The sequence below is a fragment of the Pteropus vampyrus genome, unplaced genomic scaffold (genome assembly GCF_000151845.1).
Source record: "Pteropus vampyrus isolate Shadow unplaced genomic scaffold, Pvam_2.0 Scaffold314, whole genome shotgun sequence".
Taxonomy (NCBI): Eukaryota; Metazoa; Chordata; class Mammalia; order Chiroptera; family Pteropodidae; genus Pteropus; species Pteropus vampyrus.
The window spans coordinates 315,849-332,475 of NW_011889095.1; the positions used below are offsets into that span (position 1 = coordinate 315,849).

General features: G+C 48.7%; 1 protein-coding gene across 9 annotated transcripts in view; it reads right to left on the reverse strand.

Annotated features, from left to right (window-relative positions):
- Nucleotides 1-16,627, reverse strand: part of SYT17 (synaptotagmin 17) — a 61,812-nt gene that overhangs the window by 24,771 nt on the left and 20,414 nt on the right. For all 9 annotated transcript variants that reach the window (XM_023521764.1, XM_011377504.2, XM_023521763.1 and 6 more), the window contains 2 exons: nt 5,566-5,686; nt 3,169-3,324 (listed from right to left, as the gene is read on the reverse strand). In XM_023521764.1, the coding sequence (XP_023377532.1) occupies nt 3,169-3,324; nt 5,566-5,686 (277 nt within the window). The remainder of the gene's footprint in view (nt 1-3,168; nt 3,325-5,565; nt 5,687-16,627) is intronic.

Genomic DNA, 16,627 nt, shown 5'->3' on the forward strand with positions numbered 1-16,627 from the left:
TATAGAGAACATTTTCAATGGGCTTTTAACCCTGAGGTGGGGGCCCCAAACCCCACATTTAAATGAGAGAAACAGGTCTTATCTGATGGGCGCAGCTGATAAATGCCTCCTCGAGTGTGGTGGGTCGGATAAGAGATGTATGAGGGGTGAGGGGCTGGGAGAGTCGCTCTAGTGTGAGGCTTCTGCCTTATGGGGTTCACCCATGGGTTCGAAAACCTCTGAATTATATGTGAAATTTTCTGTCCTGTGAATTTTTCAGAGTTCTTGTCGCATTCCCTGAAGCGCTGTTGTCCATACCACCCCCTCCAACCCCAGCGAATAACCTCTGCTTTTATCAGAGGAGACCACAGGATGGTATATAGCACAGTCATTAAAAACAGAGTAAGATGGCTTCATATTGACATGGACCTGGAGGGGCTGAACATTCATGGTGAACGACATGCAAGCGAGTTGCAGAGTGATGTCCACAGAATGGTCTGGAAAGCTCCACAGGAGCAGAGACGGTCTGTTTTCTTCGCCGCTACATTCCCAGCACCTGGAACCAGAGCCTGGCACAGAGGAGGTGCTCGCTACGCGCTTCCCGAATCGATGAACACCTGCGTAAAGGAACCGGCTCCTCTACGCGTAGGTGATGTGTGAGAACAAGGTAAGAAGTGTGGAGTGGCACAGACCAGGACGTTAAAGGTGCTGACTTCGGGGAGAAGGGACTGGAAGGCGGGAGACGAAAAAAGTAACACTTCCTCTGAGTGACAGTCAGCAGTAAATGAGCGCTCGCTACAAGCTAGGCGCAATGCTCGGCACTGATTGTGAATTCATCTCGTTCAGTCCACGTAACGATCCTTTGAGGTGTCCTGGTATGGTGACGCTCACTTTACAGAAGAGAAAACCTGAACACACAGATCTCGTCCAAGGCCACAGAGCCGGGAGCCAGGCGCTGCCCCTACAGCCCATGCGTGCCGCCCCTCTGCTCTCTGATCCCCGTCCTCACACACGCGTCTGGGCAGCGCCACTCATTATAACAAGCATGTGCTGCGTTGGTCATAAGGTTCGACAGTGTCAGGCTCTCGATGCTGCTCCCCACCCCAGACCACCCTGATCTAAACGTCTGGTCCTTTACTGTTAGTAGGGGCTTCGGAATCAATGTTTCATGCTTGGATCTGGTCTTGGTGCAATATAGAGCTGACTCTAGAACAAAGTGGGATCTGGGGTGCTGACCCCCATGCAGTCAAAACTCTGCGTGTAACCACAGCCGAGGATTCCTAACCGCGGATCGAAAACACAGGCGATCTCGAACAACATGGGTCCACTTAAACGCGAATTTTTTTCAATAAATACTTACTGAATAAAGTATAAATACGCATTTATTGAAATGAATCATAAGTTCTTATTGAACAAATAAGGTTCAACTGTAGTTCCCACTGCCTGCCCTCCACCGTTTACGGATTCGATGGAACCACAGCCTTCGGGCTTGACCTGAAATCTTGGGGAGAGTAAGGACCTTGGACAGCAGCCGTCACAGACCGCTTTGGCTAGGGCTGTATATCTGCTTAAGGTAGGCATCCTCTCATGGGTTGAAGACTCTCCGGGTTTCAGGCCCTGAGAAAGCCCAGAACCAACCTGCCTGGAGGGGTCTCGGAGCAAAGAACATCTGAGAACTTGGTACTGAGAAGCAATAAGTTCCTGCGGAGGAAGCTGTGCATGCAAGGCTGTTTTGGCCGTGGCCCGATTTTTTGGGACACCTGCAGCCAAGGATGCTACAGTAGATCGAAACCGATGAGAGCTTCCAATTGCTCTGGAGATGGACTCCCCAAAGCATGATGTCAGATCCCTGACGCCAGCACCCCCTGGATGCTTGAGGAAATGCAGATCCCTTGATTTTTGGAACTAGCAAGACCAGAGCTTGAATCCTTACTCTACCAGCGTGAGACCCTGGGAGAATTGTTTAGGGTTGAAGTCTCAGTCTCTAGCCCTATAAATTGATGAGGATGATACTGACTTGACAGGGTAGGTTGCAAGCAATGTTAGCGGTAACACAGGTGAAGCCCCTGCTGTGAACAGGACACAGGAAATAATCCTCATCACTTATATTAATTCTAACCATGTCGTGGTGGGCAGCTTCTAAAATAGCTCCCAACGGGCCCTGCCTCCCAGTATTCATGCCCAAGTGAGCTGCTTCTAATAAAAGTGAAAGGATGTCATTTCTGAGATCAGGTTACAAAAAGACTCTGGCCCCCAACTCGCTCACTCTAGCTCCCTCGCATTGCGAGTTGTCCTGTGCAGAAGCCCATTTGGTGAGGAATTGAGGAAGGTCAATGGGCCAGCACCCAAGAAGGAATCAATGCTCCTCAGTCCACCAGCCTGCAAGGCCCTGAATCCGGCCAACAGCTGTGTAAGTGAGTTTGAAATCAGACCCTCCGCTAGTTGAGCCTTCAGATGACACTGCAGCCCCAGCCAATACCTTGCCCGCAGCCTGTCAGAGAACCTTGGCTAGAAGCACCCAGCAAAGCTATGCCTGGATTCCTGACTCATGGGAACTGTGTGGTAATAAACGTTCGGTGTTTTCAGCCACTAAATTTTAGGGTGATTTGTTACGCAGCAGCAGATCACTAATATACCCTGGGAACGAGAGATTCAATTCAACAAGAGAGTGGCATTTAAAGCCTCTCGTTAAACACTAAGTCCTCTGAGAAGCCTTTCAAAATCCCCCTCTCTGAGTTAGGGGACCCTCTTTGAGACCTTACAGTCTCATTTCCCTAATAGACTGTAAGCTACTTGAGTCCAATCATCAAAGCTGATAAATGAACACTTATTATTATTCCAAAGCTGTAAGTCGCTTAATCTTTACAACAAACCTACAAAGTATTATTATCACTCACATCTTATAGATGAAGAAACTGAGGCTCAGAGGGGTTAGGGAACTTGTCCAAGGCTTTAGTAATTATGAGGAAGTGCCAGGAAATCTGACTCCAGAATTCACATTTGTAACAATTATGCTATATGGTTCTGATTCTTGCCCCAGTTCACAGACGGTAAGTGGATTCAAACCCAGGTGGCTGAACGCCGGAAACGAAGTTTTTAAATAGTACTCTCTCTGGGTGCCTTTTCCCTCTAGGATAGTAAGGTGAACACAACCCACCTGGGGTCATCACGGTCTGGGACACTACCTACCTGTAAACACTAGGCTGGCGTTTTCCAGTTCTTCTTGAGGAACTTTGAAGCTGAAGGATTCATTGTAGAAAGGATCGATTGTGCCTCTTAAGAAAGATGTCTTCTTTGTTTTCACAAGCTTGAGTCCATGTACCAACTGAATTTTCACAAAGGGGTCTGAGGATGGGAAACAACATCACAGAATGAAACCCAATCCATCCATCCATTCAACTTCACATCCATCCATCCTTTAACCCTTCCTTCTTTCTTTCCTTCCTTCCTTCCACCCACCCATCCATCCATCGACCCATCTGCCCATTTATCTGACAATCCGACCACCTACCTATTTTTCCATCTCTCTATTTCTCTATCAGTCCATCCATCTTTCCATCTATCAGTCCATCTGCCCCTCCTTTCATTCATCCATTTTCCCATCTATCCATCTATTAATTCCTCCTTTTCCCCTTCTAGCAGCTTCTGTGTTCGTCCTTTCCTCTCTTCCTCCAGCCATCCGATATTTCTCGAGCTCATCCCATGTGTCAGGCATTGTGTTCATTTTATGGATCAAGAGAGTGAGGAATCAAGATGACAAATGATTTGTTTAAGATCTGACTAGTGGAGGAAGAGCCAGACCGAGAAACTGTCCTGGCTTTCTGTCCTGGAAACCTGTTCATGTGTCAGCGAGCCCACAGCCCACACATAGGAGAACAGAGACGGCAGAATTATAACTACCGTTCTTAGATCACTTTACAGTTTACAAAGAGACGCATGTACATGATCTAACTGAATAGTGTTATTATGCCAGTTTTTCAGATGGAGAAACTGAGGTTTATAGAGGTTAAGTAACTTCCCCAAGCCCCATCATTTGCAAGCAGTAGAAATGGGGTTTGGTTCCAGGCAGCTTGACCCGAAAACCCTTAATCATTTTATCATGCCGATTCCCCCACTGTGGTGAGTGTGAAATTCTCCAGCCTAATACCATTCCCTCCACTGGCCTCTTCGAAACCTGTTTCTGTCGTGAGGATTTTGAGAATGCAAACCGTCTTCTAAATTCAGCTGTCATCTTATAGTAAAAGGAATTTACTTCAGCTATTGCATTTAGAGAAGGCGGTATTTCCACCACGGAGCTGAACAGATCCCAGCAACCATGGCTGCTTATGATAATATCCTTTGCCGTCATGGGAGAAGCTACACACGGAAGGAATGTAACCTCTTCCATGTCATTAAAACTCATGTTTGAATTGGTTTGCTCTAAAGTAGATGCTTTAAATACGATAGTCTTTTCAGAGCTGGGACGTACAAAGATTTATGGTACACTTGAAAGGAGCTGGGAAAAAACCTTAGGGTGTGTCCACCAGTTAGCTGATTAGGCTGCATCAGTGCACAGTACCGCCACCTGGAGGATGGTGCCTCTATTGCAGGCATAACATTTGAGAAGTCAAGTAACTTCCCAGCGGCACGAATACACAGAGGATAGAGATTTCAGTACTTATCACACCTGGTCTCTGTCCAATCCCAATTCAAATGCAGTTATGAGACGGCATCATCCACCTGCTTCGTTTTAAGAGATATCACATCGTTTATTTTTCCTCTTGAACTAATAACATCCTAGTTCTGGATGCTAGCTCCCCTCAATGGGGCTTATCTTTTTTACCCCCCAATTTGTATGTTTTATGCCCATAAGGCGGCCAGGGGTAGGAGTGCCAAGCCACGAGCCAGGCGACACCAAGGAGCTTTCCCTTGGTGGGAGGGCACGCTGAGTTCTCGGGTCTGCCCCACCAGGGGGCTGGTTTCCGGGCAGGCTGTCATGGGCACCACGCGGAAGGCTTCGAGGGGCACTGGCGGTGGGCTGAGGTGAAGGATGCACACTTGTGGAGTCACAGGTGGCAGGGTGGCTCCTTCTCCATGAGCAGAGGCTCTTCCACGGACCGTGCCGCCTATCCACGCAGCCGTTCTCGTCAGTAAGGACCTTGGTGAGGTTCCACGTGATGGCATGTCTCAGGATGCCCTTCCGTTTGGGCTGGACTTTCATCCACTGCCACAGCAGGTGGCCACCGTCCCCGTTCACACACATCTTGCTGTATGTATCAAATCTGATGTTATAGCCGGTAGCAAACGCTCTGACCTTGGCCTTAGTCCCCCCGGCCCCCGCCTCCTGAACTGGATGCTAGGATCCGTAGACCTCACTTGGCACGCTGCGTGTGCAGGTCGACGAGCTGACTGTAGCTTACGTCTATGTTGCCTTATTGCCTGGCAATGCCGGTGACGATGTACACGAAGCCCCTGTACTTGCCCAGGTTAACCATGCCCTGGGTCTTGTCTTATTAATAGCATCCAGAACGCAGAAAAAGAAAATTGGATCCAAATAAACGGATGCCCCGTTAAAAGCAATGGGGGAAAGAAGGGGCCACACCATACCTGAACCTTGGCTCACGTCTGTCTGAAGAAGCTGCTTGGCTCGAATGACATCCACGTTCAGTCTCCCAGCACTTGGGAGATAATTAAGTGACAGCAGCAGCTCCCCCAGCTCCACTTCATTCTGTAGAGAAAGGAAACGATTAGTAAGTTGCTTTTTCTCTTTTATTCTGCGCCTACGATGCCGGGAACGGATTCCGGCAGCTCACACGAGGGCTTCAGTGGGTGCATGAGTTGACCGTGGGCGCCTTTTTCTTTGACTTCTTTGAGCCTCTGTCCCCAAGGATTTTCTGCTATCTCAGAAAGTTCCTTCTGCTCTCAGGACACTGAAGGGCACGACAACAAAGCAACAGCAAAAGCCTCAGCGACGGGAAAGGCCACGTCAAGTACTGCGCTAAGCGCTTTTCACGTAATAACTGGTTCGATCTTCATCACGAGTCTGAGAATTTAGTATTACTCCCATTTAAAGGATGAGGAAACTGAGGCTCAGAGGGGTTAAATATATCCCCAAGGCTGCACGGCTAGAAAGTGGTAGTGCTAGCACCTGGACCCAGCTCCTCTGACTACTATGGTTAATAATTTGGATTTCTAAAGCAAGTTAGTGAGAACTCTCCTTACGAATAACATTACGCTCACTTGTTTGCATTCTTGATTTTCTGTGTGTGTTTGTTAAGTGGTGAAGACAATGCTGGCTTCTCCCGTAGGCAGAACGGGGGTGTGCTCCGGGCTCCCTAGAAGCAGAAAATGCCCCCACCTCCACTTTAAATAAAAAAGGAGAGAAGTATTATGCTTGGCAAGAATTTGATATGTGCTATTTCAGAAATAATACTGGCAGAATCACTGTGAGGAAATTAGACCCTCCTGTGATTTATAGTGGAGAATTATTATCTTGAACGGCATGTGACGAGACACTTCATAATCTTCGGGGCTTGGGGTATCAAGGGCATACCTTAACTCAACCCTGAAGACAGTGGAGGGTCCTCACTACTTGCAGGGCCCCTGCCCCGGATGGAGTGGCACATACATCCACAGGGACATGAAAAAATGCAGCTCTCAACAAGCCGAAGGCAAAGATGTTCCTGAAGGGCTCCTGAGGCCAATGTCCCTAAAGTGTCTGATGCAACATTTAAAGGCACACCAGCAGCCAGCTGGTAAGGAACTTAGGCTACGGGAACAGAAAGCAGGACCGTCTAGTCCAGCAGCTCCCCAAACTGATCCTCCCGCTCCCACCCGAAGGGTCATGGGATTTACGGCGACCTTTGTGGACACCCATGCAGTACTGGCACATTAAGCTTACATCAACCTGGGGCAATTTTACCCCCACCCCCCACCCCCAGGGGCACTGGGCAATGTCTGCAGACATTTCTGGTTGTCACGGCTGGGGAGGGGCTTGCTACTGACATCTAGTGGGCGGAGGCCAGGAATGCGGCTAACATCCTGCCCTACCCGCAACACAGAATGATCTGGCCCGACACACCAACAGTGCCGAGGTCGAGAACCCTTAACTAAGCCTGTGAACCTCGAGCTGACCCAGTCACCTCTTATACATGATCCTAGCCCGCACGAATGTTAATAGCAACCGAAGATTCCATTTTTCTCCAGACCGGGAGAGGCCAAAGCACCAGCTACGAGCCAAAGATCGAGCTATGGTTTCCATCCTTCCGCTTCCTCCTCAGGGCTTTCTTCTCCGCTGGGAGCGGGAAGCCAAGCGCCAGACACAGAGCTCCTCCCAGGACGTGGGTCTGGCTGTCCCAAAGGGAAGAGATTGCTTATTCTAGGAGGCTCTCCAACTCTTCGAAGTATCCCTTCTCCTACCCAAATTTAGTCAGAGAAGATCATCATGTTGGAACTGGAATAATTTGGTCCAATATTCTTATGTTTATAAAAGAAAACAGAACCGAGCCATCCCTTCCTTCCCTGCTTAATATCCTCCATCCCTCAGAATGAAATACAAAATCCTTAGCCTAGTCTGCAACAGGGTCTGTCAACCCTGGCACTCCTACCGTTTGGGGCTGGGTCATCCTGTGTTGGTGGCGGGGGGATGTTTAACAGCAACCCCCGTTTTTACCCACTATTTGCCAGGAGCATACCACCCCCAGTCGTGACAATCCAAAAATATCTCTAGGCATTGCCAAGAGTCTCCTGAGGGAAAAAGCGCCCAGTTGAGAATCACGGGTCTGCAAGATCTAAATAACGTGGCCCCTCTCTACATGTCAGACCTCATCCGCCAACCACAGCTGTGTTCTTTCTGCTCCTGGAAAACACAAAACCATTTCTAGTCCCGGGGCTTGTGTCTGCTGTGCCCTCAGCTTGGGAATTTCGACTCAAATGTCACCTCCTCGTTTAAGTTTTCCACAACTGCCGAATGGAAAACAGTTCTCTGCTTCCAGTGCTTTCCATCACACCACCTTGTTTTATTTCTTCCACGGCACTTTGTCCTTATTGGATATTTTCTCATTCTCTGCTAAGGCAAAGACAGTGTCCAAATCTCCACTATAATCATAGCACTTAGATAACTTCAATCCAGAGGGCCACGAGGACAAACTATGCAGCCCCCGACATTGTGGCTCATCGCTGCCACATCTCCGTAGGAGAGGGGTCATCAGCATGACATCTGTCACCCACCCTGTCCAACCTCAAGAGAACAGAAGTTGAGGTGGGAGTAGGAACCTCTACTGCCACTCGTTCCCTTCCAAGGCAATGTCACAAATAAACAGGCCTTGTTTCCTTTTTAAGAGCCCGATGAGCTTAATTTGGTTGAACCACGGCGGGTAGCTTGGGAGAACCAGAATAGACTGTAAATTACTCAAATGAATCCAGACACCAGCCACTCCGCAAGCTCCTAGCAGCCGGCTTGTGGGAACGCTCCGCTCTCTTCCCAGACAAAAATTCTCTCTCCCTGCAGCCTTTGAACAAAGCTAAGTTCTAATCAATAAAAAGAAAATCAAAGAAAACCATTTGGGACAAAAGGCACTTTTTGGGGGAAAACAACAGCCCGGCTCTCCTCCTGCCATACTTCCTTTTGAAGTGCTTCTAAAGGGCACACTCTCTCTGCCGCACCGAGCGGAGGGTTTCAGGTGCGTGCACACGACGACTTTTACCAATACCCGAGTGCAGCTGCTCCCAGCTCCCCTACCTTTGTTCTCGTGGGTTGGGAGAAACATTTTATCTCTTCATTTACTGCACTAACATTAAAACAGGAATGCGTGGGGGGAGGGGAGCAGATGCAGCCACCATCCTAGCACTATACACATCTCATCAAATGCTTCCTTTCCTCAGGTTCTTTTCCAGATCTATATCAGAACTAGATTTGCAGAGCTGCGCTGACCACAGAGTCGAATTTTGAAACCCTCCCCTTGCTCCTTAAACTTAGGTAGATACACATTTTCCACGTTACTACTATTTAGATATGTAAAGTATCATTTTTAATATCTGCACAGAATATCCCATTTGTCTGAAATACTTTTCCTTTTTCCTATTGCTAGGGGCTTAGATTATTTCTAACCACCCAGGGTGGGATCGAAGCATATATCATATATAAAAAATATCCAGATCTTTTTCTGCCACTCGATATGAATCGCCAGAGCGTTAGCCAAAAAGTCTGAACTTCAAGGCCACTGGCAGAGGGAGACGGAAGTGTCCCCACATCACCGGCACCGGGAATTAGCATTCTGACAAACGGGCGTGGGACCACCGTGGTTGCTAAAATATTTATTGTTTGCATTTCGTTGAATACCTAGTCATATATCGATTTCAGTAGGAATGCTTGACATGCCCGTGCTGTGGCTACAATCCACATTTTTGCACTGGATTGTATCTGCCTGTTACTGTCAGGCTTTCTAATTATTCCTGTCCATGGATATCTTATTGTGGATTTAGCTTGTACTTCCCTGACTGCTTAAAAGGTTGAGTATCTTTTCATATTTATCAGCTATTTATGCTTTTTTCTTCTTTGAAAACCCTGTTTGTTTCATACTGCTCATTTTTTCTATTGTATTTATTTTTCTTCTTAATTTACAAAAAGGCTTTTAAATATTATGGATACTACTAAATTATTCACCAGTTATGTGTTATTATGGCTTGAATTCTGTCCCCTCGAAATTTGTATGTTTAAGTTCCAATCCCTCGTATCTCAGAATGTGACCTTATTTGAAAATAGGGTCTCGGCAGATGAAATTAGTTAAGATGAGGTCACACTGGAGCAGGGTGGCCTCTAATCCAATATGACTGGTGTCCTTAAGAAAAGGAGAAACTTGGACACAGTTTCAAGCACGCAGAGAGAATACCAAGTGAAGAGTGGACTTATGCTGCCACAAGGAGCGGCCAGAAGCAAAGGGGAAGGTCTGGACAGCTCCTTTCTAGAACCTTCGGAGGGTGCGTGGCCCCACCAACACCCGGACCTGAGACTTCCAGCCTCCCGAACCGTGAGCCAGTCAACTTCTGTTGTTGAAGCCACGCACTTAATTTGGGGTACTGTGTTACAACTGTCTTAGCGAACTCTTACTTGCGTGTACTGAATGTATTCTCCCAGTTTGTGGGTTGGCTTTTAATTTTTTACCGTATTTTCTGATGAGCAGAATGCATAATTTTAACATGGTAGAATGCATGCGTTTTTTTTTCCTCTACGGTTCATACTTTATGGCTTTGCTAGAAATTCTTTGCTACACTAAAGTCACACAGACAATCTCCCTTTTCTCCCTAAAATTTAAAGTTTGGCCTTTCAAATGGAAGTCCTCCGGTCGTCTGGACTTGACTTTGGCGTGACGGAAGGCTCTCCTTTCGTTTTCGAGGTGGCGACCTTCCTTTCCGCGGTCTCTCTGCCCCCCGAGGCTGTGAGCTCACTGAGGGTAGTGATCTGCTGTTACTTCAGTCCCTGTCCCCACATATGGGACACACCCTCGGTGAATGTTGGCCAAGAGAAAGGTTTGTTTCTATCCTTCGTAAGAAGCTACACCTTCCAGGAAGGAATTCGAGAGAAGCTCGATCTTTTGATGTCTGAGATTTTACGTGTAGACTCAATGGCCATCCAAGTTAGATCAACCTCCTTCAGAGCCACTCAAGCTTCTCGAAAGAGATATTGATTCTGTCCCAAACTGAGCTCCCAGCATTGCAGAGACAGCTGTATGGCAGACTGCTCCAGAACATGCAATGTTTCAAGGCAAATCTGAAATGATGGGCACGCAGCCCGGCCTCCAGCTACCTACCTAATGTTCATAACGAAGGACCAGCAGTGGACAGATTATGTCACAGTGGGTCCCCCTGAGTAGCAGCTGTAGCAGCCAGGACGGCCCAGGACGCCTACAAGGAAGTGGCTGGGAGAAGCTCTGCCGGCTGCAGGAGGGCCTTCAAGCCAGCAGGGTCCAGCCCCCAGCCCCTCCTCTGTGTGCGCACCCCATTTCTGCATGGGGAGCCCCCTCTGCTTCTCTGTGTCTCACCAAACCCGACCCCTCAGTCAACAGATATTCAGAGAGTCTCTACTACGTGTCGGGCACAGGGCTAGCACACAGTAGGTACACAATAGCGATCCACTGGCTGGGTGACTGTGTCAGTTACAGAGGACAAAGGAGTGGGCAAGACAGGCGAGGTCCCTGTAATGCAGCTCCTGAGGGTAAGCATTATTTAATTAACTATTATGTATAACTAATTAATTGTGAGGTGGCTTAATTAGCGCGTTGGCAGGTGCTGTGGGAACTGATCTTCCTGAGACTTCCCTGTGGAAGCCGGAGCAGGAGTTAGAGGGCCAAGGAGCAGACACACTGAACAACCGAGAAGGCCAATACAGACGGTGAAGGGGGGATGAAGGGCGGGCCGGGGGTGTGTGCACAGAGCTGAGGCCGGGGAAAAGGCAGGTGCACTCACGCCTCGCTGCCAGGTAAGGAGTCTGGGCTCCCCTTGAGGAGCAGGGAACCACAAAAGGCTTTATGCGGAGTCTCCTGAACAGATGGATATTTTTTAAAAGGTCCCTCTGGCTGCACCTCCTTCCTCTTTTGATGGTTCTGGCCATCTCTCCTTCCGACTCTCTCTCATTCATGGTGTAATTATTCGCTGCTCTGCACCTCTGCTAACAAACTCTCACTTTTCATGCACTATAATTCCTGTGGAAAAGGACCGTATCTTCCATGTTCTCGCCTAACTCTTCCGCTCTAGTAACTGGAGGCGGCATGGTTGGGGTGTGTTGAATTTTGTCTCCCAAAAGATATGGTGAAGTACTACACCTGGCACCCGTGAATGTCACCTTATTATTATTATTTTTTTTCGCAGATGTAATCAAGTTAAGAGGAGGTCACACTGAAGTAGGGTGGGCCCTAAATCCAGGATGACTGGTGTCCTGAGAAGAGGGGAGACAGACAGAGAGGGAGACACAGAAGGAAGAGGGAACATCACGTGCCGACAGAGGCAGAGATCGAGGTGATGCATCTGTGAGCCAAGGAACACCAAGGATGGCCAAACAACCAGGAGTTAGAAGAAAAGCATAGAACAGAGTCTCCCTCGGGGCCTCCAGAAGGAACCAGCCCAACTGACACCTTGATTTTGGACTTCCGGCCTCCAGAACCGGTGAGACTAAATTCCGGTTGCTTCAGCCATCCAGTGTGTAGAGATTTGTTATGGCCGCCCCAGGAAGTACAATAGTGGATTAAGCAAAGGGCTGAGCCACAGACCTGCATTCCAGTGCCAAATCTACCATATAGAGCGCCTGGGAAGTAGTATTTTAAATGGTTTCCCAGAAATACTGGTAACATGGGTGTCTGAAGGGACAGCATCAGACAAGATCACTTAGGGATCTTTAGTCTAGCCCACTAGAAATCTCCACGTGGATGCGTCATGGTCACCCTTAACACCTCACACACCAAACTGAACTCATTACCACCCCACACCATCGCCACCTGCTCCTCCCTGACACTGTGCAGCACTCATAGCCACCAAACCCCTTAATGTGACAAACTGAGCAAGGGCCTGGTGGCCCCTCTCACTCTTTTCCCTCATGTCACTTTCAACTAAACATCCTCCAAGCTCACCCACGGCCCTCGGTCACACCTGGACGCCTCGCCCGCCACAGTCATGGTCACTAAATAAGTTAATAACCACAGCAGAAAATATTGACTGAGCATGTGGCATGCATCATCTCATTCAGTTCTCCAATGAATCCTTTGATGGTGCTGATGATGATGTTGGTGGTGATGATGATGGTGATGGTGCTGTTGCTGCTGCTGATGGTGATGGCGATGATGATGATGGCGATGGTGCTGTTGCTGCTGGTGATGGTGATGATGGTAATGGTGTTGTGATGTTGATGATGATGGTGATGATGTTGATAATGATGGTGTTGATGATGGTGATGGTGATGTTGATGATGGTGATAGTGATGATGATGGTGATGGTGCTGCTGCTGCTGGTGATGGTGATGATGGTGATGATGGTGATGATGTTGATAATGATGGTGTTGATGATGGTGATGGTGGAGATGGTGGTGATGGTGATGATGGTGGTGATGACAATGTTGATGACGATGATGTTAATGGTGATGATAGTGATGATGACAATGATGACGATGTTGATGATGGTGATGGTGGTGATGGTGATGGTGATGATGGTGGTGATGATGATGTTGATGATGACGATGTTGATGATGGTGATGGTGGTGATGGTGGTGATGGTGATGATGGTGGTGATGATGATGTTGATGATGACGATGTTGATGATGGTGATGGTGGTGACGGTGGTGATGGTGACAATGGTGATGGTGATGGTGATGATGACGATGTTGATGATGGTGATGGTGGTGATGGTGGTGATGGTGATGATGGTGGTGATGATGTTGATGATGACGATGTTGATGATGGTGATGGTGGTGACGGTGGTGATGGTGACAATGGTGATGGTGATGGTGATGATAACGATGTTGATGATGGTGATGGTGGTGATGATGATGTTAATAACCAACATTACTGATAGCACACCATGTGCGTAGCACAGAGTTCTGAGCGATTTCTTTTATTTTCCCATTTAATCTTTACTACAAACCTCTAGGAGAGGGCCTGTTACTTTCCACATTGTATGTATGAGTAAACTGAGGCAGTGGAAGGTTAAGGGATGTGCCCGACATTACACAGAGAGCAAGTGGCAGGGCCAGGGGGTGCCACAAGAAGAAATATTTGGCCTTTGTCCTTGGGTCTGGCACACAGCTCCTCAAACCCTTGGAATCTCCAGAGTGATGAGTGTCTTCTGTATGTTAATGAGAGGACAGATGGCAGGTTCCCTAGATAGTTCAAGATGGAGACTGGTCACCAGAAAAACTAAGGCATGATTAGAGGGCTGGAACTCTCAGCTCCGACTCCCATCCTCTGGGGAGCGGGGAGGAGCTGGAGGCTGAGTACAATCACCAATGGCCAATTGTGTCCACGTAATGAAACTTTCATTAAAACTCCTAAATAACAGAGCTTCTGTATGGGTGAACACATGAAGACACTGGGAGGGTGGTGTACCCAGAGAAAGGAAGCTCTGTGCCACACCCCCCTCCGCCCCCCAGTGCTTTGTCCTGTACACCTCTTCCTTTTGGCTGTTCCTGAGTGGTGTCCTTTTTAACAAGTAGTAAGCGAAGTGCCATCCTGAGTTCTGTGAGCCATTCTAGCAAATTATGGGACCTAAGGAAGAGGTCACAAGAACTCTTGATTTATAGCTGGGTCGGTCAGAAGTATGGGTGACAATCTGGGACTTGCTACCGGCACCTTAAGCGAGGGCAAGCTTGTGGAACTGAGCCCTTACCCCGTAGGGTCTGAGCTAACTCCAGGCAGTTAGGATCAGAAGTGGGACACCGAGTTGGTGCCTAGAGCAATGGGGGATTTGTTTGCTGTGGAGGAAAAAACCCCACACATTTGGTGTCAGAAGTATTATGAGTGAAAGCAGATTACAGGCCATGAACCGGAAGAGGCTGATTCCGGATCATGCGCTCTTGACAGCTATGTTCCTCGGCTTTTATCCTCACATTCTCTCACTGAAAACTGGGGATCAGAGAAGGCAAGTGACTTTCCCGAGGTCACACAGTGAGCGTCCCCTGTGACAACACTGGCGTCCTGCCTAAATGCTCAGGAGACGTTTACTGAATGGATGAAGGTGTAAGTGGTAGAGTCAGGATTCGAACTTGGATCCGTCAGACTTCAAAGCCCATAGTCTGTGCGTGGCCTAGCACGTGGTTAAGAATCTACTACATCAATCAACTGATCTAAAAAAAAAAAAGAAAGAAAGAAAAGCACAGACTATCCCTTTCCGCTACTTTTTTTTCTTACATCTACTACCCTTAGAATCCGTCACTGTTAACAACGGCACGTCTTCTCAGTCTTGGGTCTGGGGGGCAGCTACAGGAGGTACCCGTTGTTTTCTGTCTATCTGGCGTCCCTCCTCACTTCTTCTGGTATCATGACCTCTTTGGCTGTGGTTTGGGTGGGGCTAACCTTGGGCATTTGACCCCGCCTGGCTAGAGAACCCCCTCTCCTCCCTGGCCAGGCGACTGTCTCAGAGATAGGCACGTGAGCAAACCGGCCAGCGTCCTCCCCATGCTAGGTGGGGGAGGCCCAAGATCGGTGCTCCCTGGTACTCGCTTACACTGAATAACTGCTCAAGGTCGCAGCACTGGGAGTGACCAGGCTGACTCTTGCCTGAAGCTTATGGGACTGAAGGGCCATGCTCCTGACCGCCACATGGCACCACTGTCTACACGTGCCAGGCTCTGCGCTCTTAAAGCCTTACACGAACCAGCCCTCTGATTGCCCAGGAAACCTCTCTGAAGTAAATACTGCCACGGTCAGTGGTGTGCTGACCGTTTAACTCTCCAGGGGGGTGGAAAGGCCCTGATTTGTTGCATTTGGCTATTTCACACATATGGCTGATTGCAAGCTACCAACATAAAGTCAGTAACTTGTGAAATCCCTGAAGATTTAACAATCAGCAACCTGAGCCAGTACAAGCCTGCTCCAGGATACCACATGACCCCCATTTTACAGACGGAGAAACTGAGGCTTGGAGATGGTAAGTCAATCCTCCCAAGCCCGTGCCTTTAGAGGATGGCAGGGCTGGGACTTGAACCCAGGTCTGTGTGACTCCAGGGCCTGTGCTCTTAGCCACCACATATCCCTTCCCTTGTGGAGTAAAGCAGTAGGTACAGTGATAAGACCTCCCGCCTGGAAGTCAGGTGACCTAACTCTAGCCCCCTTTCTGTCACTGAACGCTGTGTGACCTTGGACAAGCCACTCGCCCTCTCTGTGCTGCCGCTTTCTCATCTATAAACTAGGCTTAGTCTAAATCATCTGGTTCCCCTTCTCGTTCACATTATAACCAGGAATCAAAAACTCGAGGCCCTCGGGGGTGGTGACAGGCTGGACCATGAATGTGGTGACAAGCCCCCTTCCACCACGTGGAGCAAAGGTGAGGCTTCAGGGAGGAAGGCCCATGGGAATCCTCCCCGGGACTTCTGGAACTTTTGGAAGAGAGGATTCCGTGCTACGTAGGTGGCCTGGCTGTCAGGAGGTAAGCCTGGGACAACCTGTGGCCGCTTTTGCTTCCACATGGGAAGGGCCTTCCTGAGAAGAAAGGGACAGAGGAAGGTGGAGCTGAGGAACACTCTGGCTGAGAAGGGTCCCCAAGACACAGTCCGAACCCGGACCCAGGGGTGTGTGGAGCCCAGACTGCCACAGACCTTCCTTTTTGGTCAGAGCGAGTTTGCGATGGGTTCCGTCAATTTTAACCAAGTTTCCTGATGAATACAGACATTTTGGGGGCCACCCGAGAAAGTACATCCCTTTATCTTGGAGTCATGCGATTCTTTTTCCTATTCCTCGATGAAAACAGCACCTCCCACACTGACGCCTATCTTGGTTTGAAATCAGCCTGTCCTTTGGCCACTCCCAAAAATCCAATCAATCTGGTGCTTCCAAGGAAAGCCACGAGCACGGCCCCCAGACTCTGACAGCTTCGTGACATACAGGCTCCCGGCGCCCGCAGAATTCCTCCTAAGGCGATGGCTCCAAAGGTGGAAGGCAACAAGATGCATACTGATACGCAACGAGGCCAC